The sequence below is a fragment of the Dasypus novemcinctus genome, chromosome 23 (genome assembly GCF_030445035.2).
Source record: "Dasypus novemcinctus isolate mDasNov1 chromosome 23, mDasNov1.1.hap2, whole genome shotgun sequence".
NCBI classification, from domain to species: Eukaryota; Metazoa; Chordata; class Mammalia; order Cingulata; family Dasypodidae; genus Dasypus; species Dasypus novemcinctus.
The window spans coordinates 33,712,982-33,739,474 of record NC_080695.1 but is presented as its reverse complement, the minus strand read 5'-3'; the positions used below and the strand labels follow the sequence as shown (position 1 = coordinate 33,739,474).

General features: G+C 39.3%; 1 protein-coding gene across 5 annotated transcripts in view; it reads left to right on the top strand.

The window, feature by feature from the left end:
- LOC131275506 (uncharacterized) overlaps positions 1-26,493 on the top strand; it is a 252,552-nt gene that overhangs the window by 2,282 nt on the left and 223,777 nt on the right. For all 5 annotated transcript variants that reach the window (XR_011647195.1, XM_071211233.1, XM_071211234.1 and 2 more), the window contains exon 2: positions 797-10,945. Coding sequence is in view for 4 of the 5 variants with exons in the window: in XM_071211233.1 (XP_071067334.1) it covers positions 10,766-10,945 (180 nt within the window). In the remaining variant the exon portion in view is untranslated. The remainder of the gene's footprint in view (positions 1-796; positions 10,946-26,493) is intronic.

Below are 26,493 nucleotides of genomic sequence, written 5' to 3'. Positions count from 1 at the left end.
TGTGAAGCTTTGGATTTGTTATGAATTTTTAAAGGAACAAGATGTCTGTGGTAGTTTGAGATTGTTTATGAGTCTCAGAAAGAGAAAGATTATGTTTGTAAACTAATCTATTCTGGGTCTGATACCCTTTGATTATATTGGAATCAGTTGAGGGGCTCTTGATTAAATTACCTGCTAAGATTAGAGCTTTGATTTTACCAAGTCAGTACGGCATGACTTGGTTTGAGTCACCACTCCTTTGGTTGGCCTATATAAATGGATACTCGCTGAAGAAGACAAGGGAAGAGAGAGCTTTGTCATTTTTAATCTTGGCGCCCCAGGGAGAGATGAGCCATTCACCTGATAGTTTACATCTGATATAGGAAGCCCTGAGAGACAAGCCCTATGCCTGGAAAAAGCTGGGCCCACACAACCTTGAGAGGACTGGAAGCACAGGGAGAGAGGAGAGACAGGCAGAGATTAGCGACTACCTTGCTTCAATGTGTGGCAACTGACTTTGGTGAGAAAGCAACCTTGAGTTGGACTCTTTATAGCCTTGAAACAGTAAGCTTTTACCCCCAAATAAAAACCCTTTATAAAAGCCAACAAATATCTGGTACTTGTATCAGTGCCCCTCTGGCAGACTAATACAGGAAATAAGGGTACACTGTTTCATCACTGTCCAAAGATCTATGTAAGTAATAGTCCAACTGATAAGGGTTTCATATCCAACACATGCCTAGAAGTGTTGAGGTCATCTCAGATACTTCTGGATATGTGAGTGAGCCATTTTACATTTTCTTTGTCTTTGCCACAGGGTATAAAGGAAGGCCTTCCTGATGTTTGTATAAACAGGAGACAAGGGATATCAGCTCCTGTGATAGCAGTGCTGACTCAATAAGGAGGAAAGAGGTATTGAGGATGAAGGATATTTTTAAAGGTGGCATTTGGGACCTGAGAGTGGTTAGTCATGGGTAAAACAATTAGGTCTCTGGCATTGTATATAGATCATGGTTTGTGATGACAGATACAACAATCAGTTAAATTCCTCCCCTTTTGCAGTGGCCTGGGAAAAACAAGTGATAGCATTATCTTTCCAGGCCATGGCAAGATGAAAGAAAGAGATTAGCAAAAAGAATTTGATGGTAAAATTTTCTAGGCAAGATGGAAAAGGTATGCAAAGGGGGTGTAGAAACAATAGAAATGCAACAATGATGTTGTAAAGTAATATGGTAAGTAATAGGACAGGAACATAGAGGTTTATGGGGTCTTATTCCATGATCTTGGATGGAAGTTGTCCACCTCATGAAGCTGTTTACTTCTTGTACTAATAAATTTTAGTTTTAGGTCCCTGGTTTGGTCACAGGTCCAACCATTGGAAGAGGGAGCCATTTTAAGTTGTCAGGCACTGTTTTTTGAGTTACCTGGCGGGGGGGTGGGTATTGAATTTGGGACCTTGTGTGTAGGAAGCCGCCACAGCTTCCCTGAGCTGATTTTTTCATTTGTTTTGCTTATTGTTGTTTTTCAGGAGTCACCAGGAAACAAATCTGGTACTCAACTGCTTGAGCCACATATGCCACCAAAGGCTGTGTTTTGTTGTCACTTCCAGTATACCCAGTTGCTGGAACTTAGGGTATAAAGAGTCTGAGGGAGGTGCAGATCTGGAAATGTGTCCTTCACCTGTTGGAGATAGCCATTTGCATAGGTCATTAGAGATTTACAATATAGAGTTATCTCCTGCTGGGTAAGCAGGGGATCAATGTTAAGATGGAGGCCAATTGACATAGGTCTTCCAGTGGTAATTTCATAGGAAGAAAGTTTGTTTCCCAGAAGGTGTGCTTCAAATGGCCACAAAGGTCAGTGGAAAAACTTTAAACTAAGGAAACCCCATTTCCTCAGTGAATTTAGACAGTTTAAGTTTTAATATACCCTTGTTCTCTCCACCTTTCCAGAGATTAAGGGTGGTAGGGACAATGATAATGCCAACTTATTTGTAAAATCTTAGCGTTTTAATGACTTGCCCAGTAAAATAAGTGTTTTGATCACTAGAAATAATTGAAGGCATTCCCCAAATGGGGAATACATTTTCTAAAACATTTTTTAGCAACTGTTACAGTATCTGCCTTATGACAAGAAAAAGCCTCTGTCCATACTGAGAATAAACAGACAAACTGACAATGAGTGGGACATAATTATAGTTTATGCTGGGTGGCAGTTTAATGAAGTATAGTTGTAAACATTCAAAGGGGCCGGAGGTGGTCGTTTATAGCTCCCAGCAACTAGAATGGTTTTTCTCAGGTTGTGCTGTTGACAAATTATATATTTATGGTAAATGTGGGAAGCAGCCTTATGAAAATTTCCACCAATATTTATTTAATATTTGAACCATTTTGTTGGCACTATGGTGAGAGAAAGTGTAAAGTTTTAAGGACTATTTCCTTTAAAGGTTCAGGAAGTACCAAGTGACTATCCTTACTCTCTCAAAAGTCTGCTGGAATTAAAAACACATTCTTCATCTAGGCGAGTTTGTTTTTTAACAATAGAGGGCTTCTCTTGTTTTACCCTCAGATGCTCTGAACATGTTTGATTAAAATTTGGGATTGACGTGTCTAAGAGAGAAAATTGAGTATATCCGAAGGTGGTTCGGTTAAGCCATCTTTGCACAGAAATCTGCTGGAATATTTCCTTGGTATTCTCGCTCTGTTTTTTTGGTATAAGCCTCAATTTTAATAATAGTGATAGATTGAGGAAGTAAGGTGGCTGACTTGTTGTCACTGACTTGTCAGTTAGTAAGTTACTGACTTGTTGTCCATTCTTTATAGGAGATCTAGTTGAGGTAAAGAAATCCCTCCATTTCCATAGCATTCCAAAATCATGGACAACTCTGAAAGCAAATTGGCTGTTTTTGGAGAGGACAGTGTATAAACTCTAGTAAGAGCTTGTAGTTATGCTTATCGGGATGAGGTAAATTGAGGTAAGTTACCTTGTTTCATTCAAATTAGGTTGTGACTATTTATCCCACTTGAAATTTTCCATTGATTCCTCTGATACAGTATCCACCAAAAAAAAAAAAAAATAAGGTTATTTCTTGTCAGTTAGAAAGGGGAGTCACTAACTGAGAGGTAATCAGTTCATAATTATGATGATCTCCTTTGTCTGGCAAAGGGTGAAGGGAATTGCATTCTTTTTAGAATTAAATTAGAAGGTGAGAATATCATAGGAAGTCAATTGGTTGGAGAATAGATGCTGAGTAAATTCAAGTTTAAGAGTCTGAACAGCATGAGGGGTTTGTAAATATATTCATTGCTCAGTGTTATTTCTGCAGTTGCTGCAACTATTTTTGCAGCTACAGCTACCGCTTTTAAACAGGCATTGTATTCTTGAGCCACATCTAATTTTAAGCTATAATAGGCAACAGGTCTTAGTTTTCTTCCATGTTCTTGGGTCAGTAAGCCAATAGCCTATTTCTTTCACAAATGGAGTAAATGGCTTAGAATAAGGTCATCTTAAGTTGTTTACAGTCCTGTTCATGAGTCATTCCAAGGTTCAGGTGTATTGGTTTTAGTTAATTTATAAAGATATGATGCCAATAAGGAAGAATGTGGAGCCCAGAATTGGCAATAACCTGCCAGTCCAAGGACTCCTCTTAATTGTCTTTTTGTCATAGGCTTAGGGAATTCCTGGATCATTTTTATTCTTTTGGGTGATGGGTGAATTCCTTCTACATTTAAATTATGACCCAATAGATAGTGTAGACTATCTCTCAAGTAAGCTGTAGTTTTTTCTTAGAGACTTTATGTCCCTTTTGAACTAGCTTTTGGCATAAAGAGTTAGAATCTCTTAAGAATTTTTCTTTAGTAGAGGAACAGAGCAATTAATTGCCCACATATTGTAATAGAGTAGAGCCAGGTCCTGATGTAATACTTGAGAGAAATAAGATGGCACCTCTGTAAAGTCTTGAGGCATAACTGTCCAAGTGTATTGCTGATTATTCCACATGAAAACAAATAGAAATTGACTATCTGGAGGTACCAGAATGCTGAAGAAAGCAGAATACTTATCTACAACTGTAAACCACTTAGAATCAAGAGGAACCAGGATAACAGGGTATTTGAGTTTAAAACTATAGGGATGATTAATTTGTTAATGGCTTTTAGATCTTGAGCAAAGTGACAACCATGATCATTAGATTTCTTTACAAGTAAAATAGGAGTGTTACAAGGACTAGTGCAGGGAATAATTAGTCCTTGAGATACTAAGTCTTTCACCCTTTGGGTTAAGCTAGCAGTGGCCTCCAGTTTTAAGAGGATATTGAGGAAACTTTGGTAATGGTTTGGATGTGTCTATATTATTATAAGTTGGGCACTTCAGATTCTCTCCAAGTCAGTGCTGGATGTAGACCATAGAGATTCTGGTATAACAGATAGGTCAGGAATAAACTAGAGGCCACATTTCCTGCTAAAGAAAGCAGCAGCTTTTAGTTCCAGCCACTTGTTTGTGAAGTAGGAAGATGGACCAAGCCTTGCCTGATCTTCTGATTTTTAAAAGGAAGTCTTTTTAGGTGAAATTATCACCCTTTAAAATAATTGGCAAATACATATGTTCTCTGTCTCTCCACTAAAATGTTAGCTCAGTGAAGCAAGAATATATATTTTTAAGCAGTGTGTGCAGCAGCTTACAACTGTGCCTCTTAAATAATAGATACTCACACCCGATAATAGAAACCTAATCTGCTGTCCATAGCTTCTGAGCAATTCTTCCAATATGTGTACTATTTCACAATTTTTGAAATACTTTTGCATTCATTTCCATATTTTAATCATCAGCCTCTCTGCTGGCTTATTTGCTTCTGACATGGTTATTGCATGAAAACTTTCAATATACCACCTCCCACCCACCCCACCCCCCCAGATACCAGGAAATATTTAGGTGTGTTTTGCTTTTGTACCTCTCTATCCTCTTCATACTTTAGCTCCCCTCCATCCTGATATGCTTAGCAACATATCTTTGTTCCCTCTGCTTATTTAGCCAATTTTGTAATTAAACAATGTTTTATGTTTTTGTTATTTTGGTTCTGACCTAGAACTTTATTGTATTGCACTTGGCCCCACTACTACAACCAGGCATCCCATCGCTACACTGAGCCCCCACCTCTGCAATTCCAGTCTACTCCTGGCTACATCTTGTCAGGGATGGTGTATGAAAATGTTTCAGTTCTTAGACACTGCTTTCTTGACAAATCTTGTTTCAGAAGAAAATGATCATCCTTTGGTGTCTGAATTTCCTTTTCTATCATGTGGACTTGAGCAAGATAAAATCTCAAGTCTGCATGGGGCAGTTATAGCTTAGTCTTTTTAAAGCTCCTTTTCGAATATAGGGCATTAGGGCTTGCTCTTCATTAAATTTAGGTGAAGGATCATAAGACATTTGGGAATTTTTTGGTGGCCTCCCAATATCACAGATATACACATAATGGAAAATTTTAAACATATATAAAAGTAGAATTAACCCTCATGTTTCCATTTTCCAACGTCAGCAGTTAGCAATTCATGGTTAACCTTGTCTTCCCTATACCTTCACTAACTCCCTGGATCCTAAGTTATTTTGACGTGAACCCCAGACTTAGTTTACTTTTAACTATCAGATTGGATTGGAAAAGACAGGGACACATATTTAAACATAACTTCAATACCATCATAAACCCAACTATTCCTTAATATCATCTTTTTTAAAAGGCTTATTTTTTTTTGAAAGGTGGTGTGTTAGTTAGCCAAAGGGGTGCTGATGCTAAATACCAGAAATGGGTTGGTTTCTATAAAGGGTATTTGGAGTAGGAGCTTATAGATACCAGGCTATAAAGCATAGGTTACTTCCCTTACCAAAGTCTATTTCCACATGGCTGCTGACAGCTGCCAAGGTTCAGGCTTCCTGGGTTCCTCTCTTCCCAGGGCTTACTTCTTTACGGGCTCAGGGTTCCTCTCTTCTGATGGCTTACTTCTCTTTCCTCTGTGTGCTTACTTCCTGGGATTCTAGCTTAAGACAGCAGCATCAAACTCCAACATCAAAACTCCAATGTTAAAAACCCTTCAACTCTGTCTTTTGCCATGTCTTTTGTCTGTGAGTCCCCATCCGTTGGTGGCCCTACTGGCACAAGAGGTTTACTTAATAACTTAAGAAGTAAACCTCTAAATCCAATATAATTTAATATGCCCAGAGGAAAAGAACAGTTTACAAACAAGCCAGTATTTCTTTTTGGAATTCATCAATAATATCAAACTACTACAGGTGGTTTGCAAAGGAATAAATGGTTGTGGATGCTAGGCAAGTAAAAAGAACATATGTCCTCTACAGTGTGCTAATTTGGTGTTTACATTTAGTTCAACATGAAAATGTTGGTGCTTTGGGAACAGAAGAGCAGATTGTCAAAAAGCATTGAATCTATATAGATCAATTCATTTATTAAGCATGTAATGTGTATTGGGGTTCTCTAGGGAAACAGAACTGATGAATATCTGTAAACAGTTTTCAATATTATAAAATTGTCTCATCTGACCATGGGGGTACACAAGTCCAAGTTCGGTAGGATAGACTGTAAGCCAGAGACTCAGATGAAGGTTCTCATTGACTCCCAGGAGATACTGATTATGTGAAGTAGAGATGGGGATTCTCTCTCTGAATACCAAAACTACTACTCCTTTTAAGGCCTTCAATGATTAGGTAATATGTCATTTATTGCTAATGACAATCTCCTCAGTCGATTTTATATGTAATCATCCATATGTGCAATCAATTCATAATTAAAGTCCATGGAGTGCCATTTATTACAATTAGCTTAGTGCTTGCATGACCAAACAACTGGGCCAAGTTGACATATCCTAACCATCACAGTTCACTCCTTGACAACATGGCAGGCATACACATCACCTTATATATATGTTTCTGCCTAATAGTAGTCAGCTGTCCTGCATACAAATGGAAATACACTAAATCCTTCTAGAATAGGGTGCAAGTCCTTGGGTAATATTCACTTTTTAAAAAATATGTAATAATGATATATTTTTTAGATTTATTGCATTTATTTCTCCCCCTCCCCCCGTTCCCCCCATTGTCTGCTCTCTGTTTCCACTCTCTGTGTGTTCTTCTGTGTCTGCTTGTATTCTCATTAGGTGGCTTCGGGAACCAATCCTGAGAACTTCTGGAGTGGGAGAGAGGTGATTACTCTCTTGTGCCACCTCAGCTCCCCTGTTCCGCTCTGTCTTCTTATTTTCTCTCCTCTGTGTCTCTGGTTGCATCATCTTGCTGCACCAGCTCTCTGCATCACCCAGCACTCCTGTGCAGGGTGACTTTTCCTGTGCGAAGCGGCATTCCCATGCAGGGTGGCTCTCCTGGGTGAGGCTGCATTCCCACATGGGCCGGCACTCCGCATGGGCCAGCTTACTCTCACCAGGAGGACCTGGGCATCGAACCTGGACCTCCTGTATGGTAGATGGGAACCCAATTGATTGAGCCACATCCATTTCCCAATATTTGCTCTTAAACTTGACATCCTTAAATATTATGGCATGAAGGTAATACAACTTATGTCATATGATAAGGGGAAAGGGTAGGGTAGAAAAGAAAACAAAAGATATTCATTTTGTGTACATATATAAACAAACTCATAGCAAAGCAAAGAAGAAATACTTATGATATTGCAGTCTTCCTTTCTGTAACTGGTCACATGACTGAAGTTTGTTATTTATCATTACCTTCTTCCACTACCCATTCCATGTTCCATTTACTCCCAGCAAGCAACTCAGCTGGCTGTGGTTCTTTGCCTGGTGGGGTAACCCAAACTTTCATTCCTAAAGATTCTGGGCCATTGTTAGTCCTGCCTGGATTGAGTCGTTGCAATTTTCCATTGACTTTTATCATAGTCCATGGTGGTAGTAAGAGATGCTCTTAGTGGGTCTTCTGTGTTCCAGGCAAACTTTTCTTTCCCTCCATTGTGTAGGTGCAGTCCTATTTTCCCCTTGATAGTCAGGATCAATTACCTTAGCCCCTACCATAATTTCCTTCTTTGCATGCTGATTCAGAGGCATGAGGAGACCAAAGTGGCCAGGTGCCAGCCTTAACTTCCAGTTCAATGGAATCATTGTTGTGTTTCCTGGTGGAACCATACCTCCTTTTGGAACTGCCTGTAGACCAGCAGATGTTAAGGTTGCAGGGACAGAAAGCAAAAATTTTCCTGGTGGATCACTAGGGGTAATAATGTTTGGTGCCACTCCCATTTCCATGCCTTGATTCCTGGACCCACGAATCCTCGCTATGGGAGAAACAGCACCATAAAATGGACACTGATTTAGAGCATACACAGCCTCCTGGAGAACATTGCCCCAGCCCTGCATGGTATTGCCACCTAGTGAATGCTGTAACTGAGTCTTCAAAAGGCCATTCCACCATTCTGTCAATCCATCAGCTTCAGGATGATGGGAATGTGGTAAAACCAGTGAATTCTATGAGTTTGTGCCCATTCCTGCACATCATTTACTGTAAAGTGGGTTTCTTGATGAGAAACAATGTAGTGTGGAATGCCATCGCAGTTGATAAGACACTTGGTAAGTCCACAGATTGTAGGTTTGAAAGAAGCATTGCATGCAGCGAAGGCAAAACCATACCCAGAGTATTTGTCTATTGCAGCTAGAACAAATTGCTGCTCCTTCCATAATGGCAGTGGTCCAATTTATCAACCTGCCACAAGATAGGAGGCCAATCACCGCAGAGAATTGTGCCATATCAGGGACTTATGTGTGGGTCTCTGCTGCTGGCAGATTGGGCACTCAGCAGTGGCTGTAGCCAAGTTGGCCTTGGTGAGGGGAATTACGTGTTGCTGACCCTATGCATAACCTCCATCCCTACCACCCTGGCCACTTTGCTCATGAGCCCATTGGGCAATGACAGGAGTGGCTGGAGCAAGGGGTTGAGTGCTAGCCACAGAGCAGACTATCCTATCCACTTCATTATTAAAATCTTCCTCTGCTGAAGTCACCCTCTGGTAAGCATTTATGTGGGAGACAAATATTTTTGTCCACTCAGAAAGGTCCTTCCACATACCTCTTCCCCAGACCTCTTTGTCACCTATTTTCTAATCATGTTTCTTCCAAGTCCCTGACCAACCAGCCAAACCATTAACAACAGCCCATGAATTAGCATACAAACACACTTCTGGCCATTTCTCCTAAGCAAAATGAACAACCAGGTGCACTGCTTGGAGTTTTGCCTACTGGGAGGATTTGCCCTCAACACTGTCCTTCACGGATATCCCAGAAAGGGGCTACAGTGCTGCAGCTTCCACTTTTGGGTGCATATTATGCAGAACCATCTGTAAACCAGGCTGAGTATTCTCTTCCTGACTATGGAAGAGAAACTGATTATAAGGTACTCCCCAAGAGGACATAGTTTTGGTCTGGGAAAGAGAAGGTTACATGGCAGGATTGGTGACCATGGGCATTTGGGCCACTTCCTCATGTAATTTCCTTGTGCCTTCAGGACCAGCTTGAACCCTATCTTGTATATGTCATTTACGCTTTATAATGGAATGCTGCTGTGCATGTCCAACTTTGTTGTTTTGTGGGTCAGATAATACACAGCTCATGATAATATGTAAATCAGGTGTCCTAGTAAGTTGGTGTCCCATGTTTAAGCATTCAGTCTCTACGAAAACCCAGTAACATGTCAAAAGCTGTTCTCAAAAGGAGAGTTATCTGCAGAGGATGGTAGGAATTTGCTTCAAAATCCTAAAGGCCTATGTTGTGATTCTCCTGTAGGAACCTGCCAAAGGCTTCAGATGGCATCCCTATTTGGAACTGGCACTTCCAGCACATTGGATCTACTAGATCTTATGGCTGAAGTGGCAGTACAGCTTACACAGCAGCCTGGACCTGTAGCAGAGCTTCTTTTTGTTCTGGTCCCCACTCAAAACTAATAGCTTTTTTGGTCACTTGGTAAATGGACAAGAGTAGCACACCCAGATGAGCAATGTGTTGTCTCCAAAATCCGAAGAGGCCAACTAACTGTGCCTCTTTTCTGTTCATAGGAGAGGCCAGATGAAACAGCTTATCCTTTCCTTTAGAAGGGGTATCTCAACATGCTGCACACCACTGGACACCTAGAAATTTCACCGAGGTGGAAGTCCCCTATATTTTTGTTGGACTTATCTCCCATCCTTTCATGAAATGCCTTACCAGTCATTGTATCTTTCAATTCCACAAAACTCTGTTAAGGTGATAAAAACACTCTCACCTTGCCTCTTTTAAGCATGAAAGTAATAGTATACAGTGATGGTATTTTGCATATCTCTATTGCCAACTCACACCACGGACTGTCAGTGGCCTTTTTAAAAAAATTTTTATTGAAGTATATCATTTATACATGACCATACATAAATAATAAGTATATAGTAAAAGTTGTGAACTTACAAAACAAACATGTCATCATACAAGACTCCCATATATCACCCTACTAGCAACACCTTGCATTGCTGCAAAACGTTTGTGGCAAATTATGACATAGCATCATCAAAATATTACTAATAACTATAGCCCAAATCTTATAAATGATGTATTTTCCTCCTACCCACTTGATTCTTTTTTCCTTTTTTTAAATATTGCGGCGGCTTGCTCGGTTGGTAGAGGTGGGGTCTGGCTGCGGACGAGGGGTCGGTCCAGCTCTGGACGAGGGGTTGGTCCCGTTTGGGACGAGGGGTCGGTCCCGCTGCAGACGAGGGATCGGTCTCACAAGGGGTTGCATGGTTCGGCTGACGGGGTCGCCTGGCAAAGCCGGCGACGAAGGGGTCGCCCGGAGAAGCCGGCGACGAAGGGGTCGCCCGGAGAAGCAGGCGACGAACTGGGGACAAGGGAGGCCAGGCCCTTGTCGGGGGCTCTCAGGACTGGAGGGCGCACGGCAGAAGAACTACCGCGGAGACAAGGTAAACACGCAAGTCCACTTTATTGAGGGAGAGGCAACAGTTTTATAGGGGCTGGGGAAGGCTGATTGGTCGAAGCCACGCCCTGTTCTGATTGGTTGCCGGTGAAAGGTCAGTGGGCGGTACTGGACGGGGGAGGGGTGGTGGTTAGGGATTGGCTGTCGCTGTTGCTGGGGGAAGGGGCAGGGTTTAGGGATTGGTGGCTGCTGTTGCTGGAGTGGAGGGCAGACTTGAGTTTCCCGCCCACGCCTGGCTGTTGCTGCTGTCGGGGGGAGGGAAAAGGGCAGACTGGATTTTTCCGCCCACACCTGGCTGTTGCTGCTGTCGGGGGAGGGGAAAAGGGCAGACTGGAATTTTCCGCCCTGCACCTGCGCAGGGAGAAGGAAGAAGAAGGGTGCCGTCCCACAAGGCATCGGGTGGCGCCATCTGGGAGGAGGGGCAGCCGCGGAAGCATGGCTGCCGAGAAGGGGAGACCCGAGGGCACTCTGCGCCCATGCCGAGCTTCCTTCAGGGGTGGCGGTGAGTCCGACCAGCCACCCTATTATGGGGGCAGCGGCTTGGCCTACCGCGGCCGCTCCCCTGCCAGGCCAGCAAACCACGCTTCAGCCCGAGGGGTGACCGCAAAATATAGTTTTTTAAAAAGATAGATTGCATAAATGTTACATAAAAAACGGGATTTCCATATGCCCTACTCCCACCCCTCCCACACTTTCCCACATTAACAGCATCCTTCATTAGTGTGGTACATTTGTTACACTTGAGGAACACATATTGGAGCATTGCCACTAAGTGTGGATTATAGTTTACATTATAGTTTAAACTTTCTCTTGCACAATTTTGTAAGTAACGACAAGATATATAGTGGCCTGTATCTGTCATTGCAGTGTCACTCAGAACAATTCCCAAGTCCTGAAAATGCACATATATTATACCTATCTTTCCCTCTCTCTCCCCTCAGAACTTCCAGTGACTACTGCCTCCACATCAATGATATAATTTCTTCCATTGCTAGATTAAAAATAAGTCTGTAGTAGAATATCAGTAAGTCTACTTTAGTCCATAGTTCATTCCCCAATCCTGATGGTGATGTCCACTCCACCTCTAATTGAGAGGGGACTGTAATCCCATGGAGCTGATGGATAGTACTTGCTTGCTTGCAGTTGTAGACTCAGTTACTTGTATGGTAGTTGTCCATCACCACTTCCATGTTAGTTGTCCTGGGTGAGACCAATGAACTGGAGGGTAGGTGTTGTAATTCTGTCGAGATTCAGGGCCCAGTTGGCACATGGACAGCCCAAAGATTTAAGTCTTTTGGATGTACCTCTACCAACTTAGTACTAATTATAGGTTCAAATAGAAGTACAGTAGAACCATGTGGGGGAAATCACAACTGAGTCCAACTCTGTCACTCTAGGGAGCATAAATTCCAAAGTAGGGCCCACTGGCAAGGTGCCAAACTCCTGAGCTATCTGCACTGACTATAGTGTAAGGGTGTCTCCAGAGTCCTCAGGAGCCCTGCCTTTTGGGGTAGTATCTACTTTGGCAGTCAAAGAGATCTGCTGAGATGTGCATAAGCGTTAACTCTGGAATGATATCCTGACTCACATTGAAGTCTCTTAGCCATATAAACTCATTTGTCTTTACCTTTTCCCCCTTTTGGTCATGATCTTTTTCCAGTTGCATTGCTAGTTGGTGCTTGGTAGTAATCCCTTGGTGCCCAGGGGGCTCATCCCCATGAGTCATGTCTCATGCTGGGGGGAAGTAATGCATCCATATGGCTTAGAGAGGCCACATTTTTGGAACAAGGAGGCTCTCAGGAGACAATACTTAGGCACCATATTATACTATGCTAAGTTTCAATTTCAAAGGTAAACGTTCATAAGTAAAAGTCATCAAAATAAAGGGCCTGTCCATGGTCCATCTTCCTTCAGTAGTTGTAGATTTCTCAGAGCTTTCTATGTATAGGATCATGTCATCTGCAAATAGTGAAATTTTTACTTCTTTCTTTCCAATTTGGATGTCTTTTATATCTTTTTCTTGCTTAAATACTCAAGCAAGTACATCTAACACAATGTTAAATAAGAGTGGTGACTTTGGACATCCATGTCTTGCTCCAGATCTTAGAGGAAAAGCTTTTAGGATTTCACTATGGAATATGATATTAGCTGTGGGTTTTTCATATATACCCATTATCATGTTGAGGAAGTTTCCTTCTATTCTAATCTTTTGAAGTGTTTTTATTAGAAAAGGGTTCTGTATTTTGTTGAGTCCTTTTTCTGCATCTGTAGAGATGATCATGTAAATTTTAAATTTTGATCTCTTTATATGATTGATTTTCTTATGTTGAACATCTTTGCATGCCAGGGATGAAACCCACTTGGTCATGGTGTATAATTCATTTGATGCATTGCTGAATATGATTAGCAAGTATTTTGTTGAGGATTTTAGCATCTAGGTTCATTAGAGGGATTAGTCTATTATTTTCCTTTCTTGTGGTGTCTTTGTTTGGCTTTTGTATTAGGGTGATGTTGACATCATAGAATGAGTTAAGCAATGTTTTCTGCACTTCTGTTTTTTGGAAAAGTTTAAGTATGATTGGTGTTAGCTCTTTCCAGAATGTTTGTTCCCCTGTGAAGCCATCTTGTCCTGGGCTCTTCTTAGTTGGGAGGTGTCTGATGACAAATTCAATCTTGTTACTTACAAATTGTCTGTTGATTCATCAAGTTCTTCTTTGTCAGTGTAGGCTGCTTCTAAGAATTTTTCCATTTCCTCTAAATTATCCTTGTTGGCATACAATTTTTCAAAGTATCCTCTTTTGATACTATATTTCTGTGGGGCCAGTGGTGATATCCCCTTCTTTGTTTCTTATTTTATGTATTTGCATCTTCTCTCTTTTTTTCTTTGTTAGTCTAGCTAAGGGTTTGTCAATTTTATTAATCTTCTCAAAGAGTCAGCTTTTGGTTTTATTTTTTCTAATGCTTTCTTATTTTCAATTTCATTAAACTCTGCTCTAATCTTCATTATTTCATTCTTTCTAATTCCTTTGGGGTTAGTTTGTTGTTCTTTTTCTAATTCCTCCAGGTGTGCTCTTTCTTCTTTTTTAATAGAGGCATTTAATAGAGGCATTTTAATAGTGGATTTCTCCCTCAGCACTGCTTTTGCTGCATCTCATAGGTTTTGATATGTTGTGCTGTCATTTTCATTTGTATCAAGGTAGTTACTGAATTCTTTTGCAATTTCCTCCTTGCTCCACTCATTGTCTAAGAATGTGTTGTTTAACTTCCACATGTTTGTGCCTGGTCTGTTTCTCTGCCCCTTACAGGCTTCCAGCTTCATTCCATTGTGGCCAGAGAAATTACTTTATATGATTTCAATCTTTCTGAATTCATTGAGAGTTGTTCTGTGTCCTAGCATGTGGATTATCATGGAGAATGATCCATTTACACTTCAGGAAAATGTATATTCAGTGTATTTGGGTGTAATGTTCTATATATGTCTATTAGTTCCAGATTCTTTAATGTATTAATCAAAGTTTCTGTTTCTTTTTTGGTCTTCTGTCAATATGCTCTGTCTAATGTTGATAATGGTATATTAAAGTCCCCAACTCTAATTATAGAGGCATCAATTTCTCCACATAGGTTTTCCAATGTTTGCTTCATGTATTTTGAGGTACCCTGGTTAAGTGCATAAATGTTTATGATTGTTCTTTCTTCTTAATTGAATACCCCCTTTTATTATTATAGAGTATTTGTCTTTGTCTCTTAAAATAATTTTGCATTTAAAAGGTTACTCCCGTCCTTATTTGGCTATTGTTTGAATGTAAAATTGTTTTCCAACCATTCCCTTTTAGCCTCCTTATATCCCTCAGTCTAAGGTGAATTTCTTGTAGACAGCCTATAGGTGAGTCATATTTCCTTATCCATTCTGCCAATCTGTGTCTCTTGATTGGAGAGTGTAAACCAATAACATTCGATGTTTTTACTGTTAAGAAATTACTTATATTAGCCTTATTTTCTTTAGGTTTATATATGCCATTTGTTATTTTATTTCTTTTTATCTTTTTCATTATTTTTACCAATCTTCTTTCCTTTACTCTCTTCCAACCCCCTCTCTCATTTTCTTTTTTTTTTTTTTCCTTTCCAACTATAGAACTCTCTTTAGTATTTCTTGAATGGCAGGTTTCTTGCTGACAGACTCTTAATTTCTTTTTATCTGTGAATATTTTTAACTCTCCCTTATTTTTGAATGCCTGCTTTGCTGGATACAGAATTCTTGACTGAACAGTTTTTTTTTTCTTTTAGCACCTTAACTATGTATTACCACTGCCTTCTTGCCTCCATGTTTTCAGATGAGGAATCAGCACCTAATTTTACTGAGCTTCCTTTTTATATGATGGATCTCTTTTCTCTTGTTGCTTTCAGTATTTTCTCTTTGTCTTGAGCATTGGACAATTTGACAGGTATATGTTTTGGGGGAGGCATTTTGTGTTGTCATTCAAATCCCTAAGTTCCTGCTGGATTTTTTCTGTCTTTTTATCTATCTGTTCTACTAGCTATCTGATTTCAGAAGTACTGTCTTCCACATCATGATTCTTTCCTCTGCCTGTTCAAACCTGCTGTTATGCACTTCCAGCGTATTTTATTTTATTTTTAAGGATATTTAGATTATCAAGTGTCACACACACACAAAAAATAGGGGATTCCCATATGCCCTGCCCCCCACACCTCCCACATTTTCCCACATTTTCCCACATTAACAACATCCTTCATTAGTGAAGTATGTTCATTGTGATTGATAAATACATTTTTGAGCATCGCCACTAAGCAAGGATTAAAATTTACATTGTAGTTTACACTCTCTCCCACCCGGTTCTGTAGGTAGTATGCTGAGTTCAGCTTAGAGAGAGGCCACATTCGAGCAGCTCTTAGGCACCCTATAATACTAGGCTAAGTTTCCATTTCAAGAGTAAAGGTTCATGTGCCCAGTCATCAATATCAAGGTCCCGTCAATGGACCATCCACCTTCACTAGTCATTGCCCCTCTACTCGGGAGATACTTCCTCATGTGTTAGAAAATGTGGCAGAGCTCCCCAGGATGAGAATTTGATATTACTTCTGTTATTTTGTGAATCCCTGTCCACTATGACAATACCCCATGAACATTTGAACACATTTATGTGCATTATATATATGCCCAGGTGAGCTTCCTCCCATGTATCCCCTGTCTCTGACAACCTACAACAATGGTCCTCCCCTGCCATAGTTGTAACCCTTCTGTTATCCAAAAATTCTTCAGAAATGAAGCCAATAAAATAGCCAAATACAAATAATAAGAAGCTAACATAATAATAATAGTTTTAAAAATAAGAAATAAAATACAAAAAAATCCTTAAAAAATAAAATAAAAATTGGGATACTAAAAATAATGAAAAAAAACTTTTAAAAAGAATTTTGACATTTTCCCTTTCATCACTGTAATATCTGTTGTCCCAATGTACAGTAACATTGTCTTCTGTTTATTTCCCAGTGTCTTTTTTATTTTCAGAATTTTTTTCATTTTGTCTTCAAAGACGTTTTAGGATATGGAAAAGTCATGTATCTAATACTAGGGGCTCCCATATACCCAAAATCTTGCCCCCTTTCCCCTTTCCCTATTCATAACATTTTATATGTGGATAATATGTTTGTTACAACTGATGTACAAATGTTGAAACATACCTACCAACTGTTGTCAGTGGTTTCCATTCTGGACTATATTTTGGACCATACACTTTTATAAACTTTGATGAAATTCAACATGGCTTGTATCCATCACAGCAAGATCATGTAGAACACTTTCATCTCCCCCAAAATGCCCTCTGTTCCATCTTTTCTATTCCTCTCTTCCCCTCCCCTCAGGACCCAGGGCAACCACCGCTTCATGCCTTGAAGGAAAAAATTCATAGTTACTTGCAACAACACTTAGGGCTTGACTCACTGGTTTGTCCTCCCTTATTAGGCACCACTCATGCTCTCGAGAGACTCCTGCCCCTCTATTTGAGAACATAGCGGGCGTCCCCAGGATGGATGTTCACCACCTTGCCACTCATGTGGGTCTCCACCCACTGATATAATACACTATTGCAAGATGAACACTCACACACTCCCAAGAAGCCTGCCCCAGGTGCACCCAGTCCTGAATGCCCCCCACAGTCAACACCCAAACCAGCAACCTTTTCTTGGCATATAGTTTCAACCATATATCCATCAATCCCCAGTGTTCACCTGCTCCCTTCCCCAGCCCTCCCCCTAGTTCCATGGACAGTCCATCCCCCCCCACCCCCCTGACAAACCAGCACCCCCAAAACCAACAGTATCATTACACCACTGTCATGCCCTTCCACTGTACAACTACAAACTTCCATCTTACCATAGATTTTGCCCATATGGGCATTGGCTCACAATTGTCTTCTCCCTTTCTATTTCCTGTAAACCTATTTTCTGGATTCTGTCTCTTTAAGTCTGCTCAATTTGCTTAATTCATATCAATGAGGTCAGGTAATATTTGTCCTTCAGTACCTGGCTTGCTTCACTCAACATAAGGTCCTCAAGATTCATCAATATTATCCTATGTATTAACACTGTATTCCTTTTTACAGCTGAGTAATATTCCATTGTATGTATTTACCACAATTTATCCTTTCATCTGTTGAAGGGCATTTGTGTTGATTCCAGGTTTTGGCAATAGTGATTAAAGCCACTATGAACATTGGTGTATATATATCTGTTCGTGTCTTTGCTTTCAGTTCTTGTGGTGTTATATACCCAGTAGTGGAATTGCTAGATCATATGGTAGTTCTCTAGTTTGTTTTCTGAGGAGCCACCAAACTGTCCTGCACAGTGGCTGTAACATTCTTCATTCCTACCAGCAGTGGATGAGGGTGCCCATTCCTCCACATCTTCTCCAACACTTGTAGTCCTTGGTATTTTTAATAGCTGCCAGTCTAATGGGTGCAAGATGATATCTCATTGTAGTTTTGATTTGCATTTCCCTAATAGCTAGTGATGTTGAGCATCTTTTCATGTGCTTTTTAGCCATTTGTATTTTTTCTTTGGAGAAATGTCTATTCAAATCACTTGCCCATCATTTAAATAAGTTTATCTTTTCATTTTTGAGGTATGGGATTTCTTCTATATACTGGAGATTAGGCCCCTATCAGATATATGGTTTCCAAATATTTTCTCCCATTGAGTACGCTGCCTTTTCACTTTCTTGACAAACTCCTTTGAGATGCAATAGTTTTTCATTTTGAGGCTGTCCCATATAACTATTTTTTTCTTTTGTTGCTGGTGCTTTGGGTATAAAGTTCATGAAACCATTTCCTAATACAAGATTCTACACGTACTTCTCTACATTATCTTCCAAGGTCTTTATGGTATTGGGTCTTATATTTAGATCTTTGATCCATCTTGAGTTAATTTTTGTATAAGATGTGAGATGGTAATCCTCTCTCATTGTTTTGCATATGGATATCCAATTCTCCAAACATCATTTGTTGAAGAGGCCATTCTCTCTTAGTTGAATGGGCTTGGTGGCTTTGTCTAATATCATTTAACTATACTTGAGGATCTGTATCAGGACTCTCAATTCGGTTCCATTGGTCTATATGTCTATTCTTGTGCCAATATCATGCAGTTTTGAACACTGTAGCTTTGTAGTATGTTTTGAAGGCAGGTAGTGTGATTCCTCTGATTTCATTTTTCTTTTTCAATATATCTTTGGCTATCTGGGGCCTCTTGCCCTTCCAAAGAAATTTCATAGTTAGTTTTTCCAACTCAGTAAAAATGCTGTGTTGATTTTTATTGGGGTTGCATTAAATCTGTATATCAGTTTGGGTAGGATAGACATCAAAATGATGTTTAGTCTTCCTATCCATGAACAGGGACTATTCTTCCATTTATTTAAGTCTTCTTTGATTTCCTTTTAACTGTGTTGTATAGTTTTCTTTGTGTAAGTCTTTTACATCTTTAGTTATCCTGGGATCTTCTTAGTTGAAGGCTTTTGATGACTAATTCTCTCTTGTTACTTGTGATTGGTCTGTTGAGTTCATCAGTTGTTTCTTTTGTCAGTGTAGGCTGCTTGTGTGTTTCTAGGAATTTTTCCATGTCCTCTAAATTAGCCATCTTGTTGGCATACAATTTTTCGAAGTATCCACTTATGATGCTCTTTATTTCTTTGGGGTCAGCGATGATATCCCCTTCCTTGTTTCTTATTTTATATATTTCCATCTTTTCTTTGTTAGTCTAGCTAAAGATTTGTCCATTTAATTAATCTTCTTGAAGAACCAGCTTTTGGTTTTACTTTCCTAATGATTTCTTCTATTCACTTTTATTTAGTTCTGCTCTAATCTTTATTATTCTTTTTTCCTACTTTCTTTGTGTTTAGTTTGTTGTTCTTTTTCTAATTCCTCCAGGTGTGTAATTATGTCTTTGATTTTAGCTCTTCTTTTTTAATATGGGCATTTATGGCTATGAATTTTCCTCTCAGTACTGCTTTTGATTCATTCCATAGATTTTGATATGTTACTGTTTTAATTTGTTTCAAGGTAATTACTGAATTCTTTTGAGATTTGCTTTTGACCCACTGTTTGTCTAAGAATGTGTTGTTTAACTTCCATATTTTTGTGCCTAATCTGTTTCTCTACCTTTTACTGATTTCCAGCTTAATTCCATTGTGGTCAGAGAAATTGCTATATAAAATTTCTATGTTTCTGAATTCACTGAGAGTTTTTCTGTGGTCTAGCATATGGTCTTTTCCTGGAGAATGATCCTTGTGCACTTGAGAACAATGTATGTCTTACTGTATTAGGGTGTAATGTTCTGTATATATCTTTTAGGTCCAGGTCCTCTAAGTTTATTATTCAAAGTCTTTGTTTCTTTATTGATTCTCTGTTGAGATGTTCTAATGTGTTAATGGTGCATTAAAGTCCCCCACTATAATTGCATAGGCATCTATTTCTCCACTTAGTGTTTCCAACGTTTGCCTTGTGTATTTTTAGGCACCCTGGTTAGGTGCATAAATGTTTATGATTGTTCTTTCTTCATGGTAGATTATTTCCTTTATTAATATATATTATCCTTCTTGGTCTCTTATAATAGTTTTGCATTTAATGTCTATTTTATATGATATTAGTATAGCTACTCCTGCCTTTTTTTGGTTATTGTCTGCTTTTAAGATTAGTTTCCAACCATTCACTTTCAGTCTCCTTGTATCCCTAGGTTTAAGGTGGGTTTCTTATAGACAGCATATAGATGGATTATATTTCTTCATCCATTCTGCCAATCTGTGTCTCTTGACTGGTGAGTTTAATTCATTAACATTCAATGTTATTATTTTCAAGGAATTACTTATATTAGCCATATTTTCTTTAGGTTTGTGTATGCCACATATTGTTTTTATTTATCTTTTTATCTTTTAGTTTTTTTTTAACACTCTCCTGCAACTCTTTCTCTCCTGTTTTTTTTCCTTTTGATGGGCAGAACTCCCTTTAGTATTTCTCTAAGTGCAGGTTTCATATTGACACATTCTCTTAGTTTCTTTTTATCTGTGAATATTTTGAGCTCTCCATCATGTTTGAATGCCAGCTTTGCTGGATAGAGAATTCTTGACTGGAAGTTTTTTCTTTTAGCACCTTAACTATTTTATACCACTGCCTTCTTATCTCCATGGTTTCAGATGAGAAATCAGCACTTAATCTTATTGAGTTTCCCTTGCTGCTCTTTTTTCTTGGTGCTTTCAGTATTCTATCTTTTTCTTGAGCATTGGAAAATTTGACAAGTATATGTCTAGGAGTTTGCCTATTAGGATCTATATTGTTTTGGGTGTGCTGTGCTTCTTGTACATATAGGTCCACCTTCCTCAATAGAGTTGAGAAGTTTTCAGCCATTATTTCCTACAACACTCCTTCTGTCCCCTTTCCCTTTTCTTCTCCCTCTGGGATGCTTTTAATGTGTACGTTTGTGTGTTTCATGTTGTCATTCAAATTCCTAGTCCCTGCTGAATTTTTTCTGTCTTTTTATCTATCTGTTCTACATCTGTTTGATTTCAGATGTTTTGTCTTTCACATCACTGATTCTTTTCTCTGCCTGTTCAAATTTGCTGTTGTGTGCTTCTAGTGTGTTTTTGATTTCTTAGATTGTACCATTCATTATCATCATATCCATTATCTTTTTGGTATGTTTACAGTTTCTTCAGTATATTCTCCCAGTATCTTAGTATCCTTAATCTCTTCCTTCACTTCATTAAGTTGATTCATGATATTTATTTGGACATCTCTGATTAGTTGTTTCATGTTCTGCATCTCCTCTTGGTTTTTAGTTTGTTCTTTGGACTGGGCCATGTCTTACTATTTCTTAGTATGGCTTGTAATTTTTTGTTGGTTGATAGGTATCTCTTTATCTGTTTATGGGTTTATTCAGTTTATTAGCTTCTCTCTGTATTCTGTGGTTTTATTTTGTTGTTTTTGCATGTGCGGTAAAGTTTACTCTGATACTTTGTTCCTGTTATTTTATTTCCTTGTCTACATTTGATTGCTTGTTTTGGCTTCTTCGTCTCTCTGACCCTCAGTCTTCTGGGAGTTGTGAAGCAGAGTCCTGTGGGTTGCTGTACCCCAAAGCAGGTCCTTAAGGCAGCCTCTGGCTCTTTCTCTGTTGTTTTAGTGAGAGCTGAGCCTTATCTGACTAACCCATTGGCCATGTTCCCACAATTCCCCCCTTCCAGTGTATTTTTTATTACCTGTATAGTGCCATTCAACACCATCATATCCGTTATCTTTTTTTTGTATGTTTACAATTTCTTCAGTTTGTTCTCCCAGTGTCTTTTTAATATCCTTAATCTCTTCCTTCACTTCATTAAGTTGACTCATGATGCTTTTTGTACATGTCTAATTAGTTGTCCTGTGTTCTGTAGCTCCTCCTGTTTTTTTTTGTTCGTTAGACTGGCCCATGTCTTCCTGTTTCTTAGTATGGCTTGTAATTTTTTGTTGGTGTCTAGGCTTCTGTTTATCTTGATGGACTTGTTTGTTGGTTAGGCTTTCTTTCTACTCTAGGGTTTTATTTTGTTGTTTTGTGAGTGTGTGTGGTAGTAAAGTTTCTCTTTAACACTTGGTTCCTTTTATTGTATTTCCTTGCAGTTGTCTGTGTTCCCTTGAAAAAAACTGTTAGGACCACAGAAAAGGAAAGAGATATGAAGAGAAAAAAAAATAGTAATAATAAAAAAGGTAGAAGAGGAACTGTATAAGACCAAGGGTATAATTAACATGAGTAAAAAATCATAAGAAGAAATAAGAATAAGAAAGTGGGATTGAAAAAATGTAACAAGAAAGAAAATAGGGAAAAATATATAGAATGAATTCAAAGATCAGTAAAATGAGAAGAGAGGAAAAGAAAAGAGAAACAGAGAGAGAAGCAAAATAAAAATAGAAAATTGAAGGCCAAAGAAAAGTATGTGGAATGACAGGAAATCAACAGAAAACAGAAAATAGGGCGGCGGACTTAGCCCAGTAGTTAGGGTGTCTGTCTACCACATGGGAGGTCTGGTTTAAGCCCTGGGCCTCCTTGACCCATGTGGAGCTGACCCATGCGTGGTGCTGATGCATGCAAGGAGTGCCGTGCCACGCAGGGGTGTCCCCTGCATAGGGGAGACCCATGCGCAAGGAGTGCGCTCCGTAAGGAGAGCCACCCAGCGTGAAAGAGGGTGCAGCCTGCCCGGGAATGGCACCACACACATGGAGAGCTGACGCAGTGGAATGACGCAACAAAAAGAAGAACAGATTCCTGTGCCACTGACAACAACAGAAGCGGACAAAGAAGACGCAGTGAATGGACACAGAGAACAGACAACTGGGGTGGTGGGGAAGGGGAGAGAAATAAATAAATAAATCTTAAAAAAAAAGAGAAAAAGGAATTATTTTAAAAAAGAAGATAGAAAAATGGAGAAAAGAAATAAAGTAGATAGAAAAAATAGTTTAAAAAAAAAGAAAGAAAAGGGAAACAACAAACAAGAAACAAAACAGCAACAATCAAAAGAAAAAAGAAAAAAGAAAAAAAAAACCCTGGAAACCAGCCTTCCCTCTTAGGCCCCTAAGGAGCCTCTCAGGTGGTAAGTGTTCCTCTATCAATCATCCTGCAGTGTGACCTCTGCAGGTGATGTACTAGGTTTTAACAAGTAAAATAAGGGGGAAAAAAGGAACCTTAAAAAAATAAAAAACAACAGATCCAAGAAAACCTAAAACAAAATAAAACTGTCTATATGTTTCTTGTCATGAGGACATTACTCTCTGGATCTCTTCTCTGAGGAGACTTGGGAATTTTATATGCAAAGCAGGAATTCTTCCAATGAGTTAAACTAGCTCTGTGGGTTGATGGGCTTCAAAAAGCTTGTCTGGCTTAGTCAGCCCTGTTTCCCTCAGGCAGGTTGGATTTCTAACAGTTTGCCAGAGCCCTGCTGATTAATTACCTGTCTGCACTCACTTTCTAATCTAGTTCCTCCCTCTCCCAGAGCGGCTGAGTGCAATAGACTGCCTTAGCAGATTCCCCTCTCTGTCAGGTCAGGATCCCTTCCAAGATTTAAAGGGGGCTTAACTGGCCAAACTCACTACAAAGAAGCCACTGTCCTTTCTCCATCCAATTCCTCTTCCACCCATGGAATGCTCCCTCCCACTGTGACAGCAGCAAGCCAGGGACTCCACTGACCACCACCTGTCCTGTGAGTGGGGTATAGGTGCTGTTTCTAGCCACAGAGGCAAGCAACTCACTGTTTTCCTTGGGCTTCTTTATATGCCCAGTTCCCTCCTGGATGACGCAGAGCACTTTCCTGTTCTACCAACATCCAAAGCAGCTCCTTTGAACAGGTCCTTGTACTTTCTCCATTCTTTTTTGTGAAAGAGTTGGGCTCTGCCTACTTACCTCGATGCCATTTTCCTGAAAGACCTGGCCTTTTGATTATTTTAACCAGAGTCACTAGCGCCCTTGAATCTACTCAGAGTAGAGAGCCAATTGCAAAAATCCCAGAACCAACTCAGAAATCCTATTTAAAAAATTCTGTTTATCAAGAACCCCTCCCAGTACCAAGATATATTAGTCAGGGTTCTCTAGGGAAAGAGAACCAACAGGAGATATCTGTAAATAATATGAGATTTTATAAAATTGTCTCGTGATGGTGGGGATGCACAAGTCCAAATTCCATAGGGCAGGCTGCAAGCCAGGGACTCAGATGAAGGTCCTCATTAAATTCTACAGGAGATGTTGGCTATTTGAAGTAGAGATGGAGATTCTCTGAATGCTGAAATCACTTTTCCTTTTAAGACCTTCAGCTGATTGGGTGATAAGTCACTTATTGCTGATAGCAATCTCCTCAGTTGACTGTAGATGTAATCAGCCATATATGCAGTCAACTCACTGATGATTAAAGTCCATGGAGTGCCATTGTATTACAATTAGCCCAGTTCCCTCTTGACCAAACAACTGGGCACCATTACCTGGCTGGGTTGACAAATTAGCCTAACCATCACATGCTACCAAAGACAGATTGGAGAGAGTGGGTTGTGAGCATGTCTGATACCATAACTGCGAATCCTTAAAAGTGAGCATTAAACAGATATCAAATAGTTCTAAGAAGTTATCTATGCCTTTCCCAAGTTTAAGAAACAAAACAACTCCAAGATGGAGAATTTCTTAGTAATGCCCAAATCTTTTATGTCCTGAATATCCAATTCATTTCTTTAAAAATCTAAAAGTTAAAGTGAAAATGTTGGGTGTGTATATGCATTGATGTGTCTGTTTAAGGCATTGTATTAATATTCTCAATATTATTTCTTAACTAAGCTTTCACTTATTAAAATAATATAAAAATAGTCTCTCCCACTGGTTCACTGCAATGATCAGAGAGCTGACAGAATAAAAACTGTTAAAAAGTTCCATTTCTTTTGACTTCATTGAATAATACAATAATGGAAAATTCTCAACTATTTCTTTTTATGCTTATCTAGTAGTTAATTACTGTTTACTGCATTCCTTTCCATAAGGCACTATTGTATTCTTTAGTCAGATAGATGGTTACATAGGACATAAGCCCATTATTTAAAGTATTAACAGGATAATTGGGAAAATTAGTCCTAGAATTGTCATATAATAGAATAAATGTGAAGGTATACGTGAAGGCCTGTGACAACAAAGAGAAATAGCCTTGCCTATGGCCACCTCAGAAAGACTTCTTGAAGGATGTTTACCAGGTGGAGGACAAAGAAAGAGGTAACAGCATGAGGATGAGTTGTATTTTCATGTAGTGGTGTGATGTTGAGTGTACTTGGAACTTACGTGAAGTGGTGGAAGATGAAGCTGTACATACAGGTTGAAGGGAAAGTCTGAAAGTTTTTACATATGCTAGGGAATTTGGAATTTATGATGGAGAAAAGGAAGTTATTTCTTATAGTTTATTCATTACTGTAGGAGGACAAGGGCATGCTCTTTTCTCTCCCATATATACCCCAGGGCTAGAGATACTTTGGAAATAAATATACTGAGATAAAATACACACAGGGATTTGAGTAAGATGATTTCTAGGGTGTATTAATTTACTCGTATTCAATATATCAATATATAAAGGGAGCTAATTATGTTTCAGGCAAAGGATTGAGTACTAAAGACAATGTGGCCAAAAATATACATGATTCCTTAAGTAATTTGCATTCTAGTGGAGATTGGAGAAGCAGACAAAAAATACACAAGTGAACATATAAGTAAACAGGATAATTTCAAGCTGTTGTAAATACTAAGAAGAAAATAAATAGGATGATGGGATGTACATTAACTAGGCAGATATTAACTTAGAAATTTTGATCAGAGAAAGACTTTATGAGCTGGAATCTGAAGTATGAGAAGTAGCTATTTATGTGCAGTGTTGGCGGAAGAGCATTCCTGGAAAGGGAAATAGCAAGTGTATATAAAAGCCTTGAGGTGGGAAATACTGTGATGTGTTCCACTAACTGAAAGACCAATGTGGCTGAAACATACTATTGTAGTTTGCTAGGCTGCTGAAAGCAGATACCGTGAAATGCATTGGCTTTAACAATGGGAACTGTATGATTACAATTTATTACAATTACAAGATTATAGTTTTGAGGCTGAGAAAAATGTCCAAATCAAGGCATTATCAGGAAATGCCTTCTTCCAGGGCATATAGCTCTGTCTGCTGGTCTCTCCCTTCTCTTCCAGAATGTGTTGCTTTCAGCTTCTTGCTCTCCTGGCTTTCTCTTTCTTTGCCTGAATTTCATCCTCTTATAAAAGACTTTAGTAAGAGGATTAAGACTCACCCTGAATGAGGTGGGATACATCTTAAACATGTAATCTCATTAAAAGGTCTGATTTGCAAAGGATCTACACCCACAGGAATAGATTAGATTTAAGAACATGCTTTTCTGGGGTACATACAGATTCAAATCACCACACAGAGTAAATCACAGAGACAGGTGGGAGCTAGACCATGTTGAAATAGCCTTGCAGGCCATGTTAAAG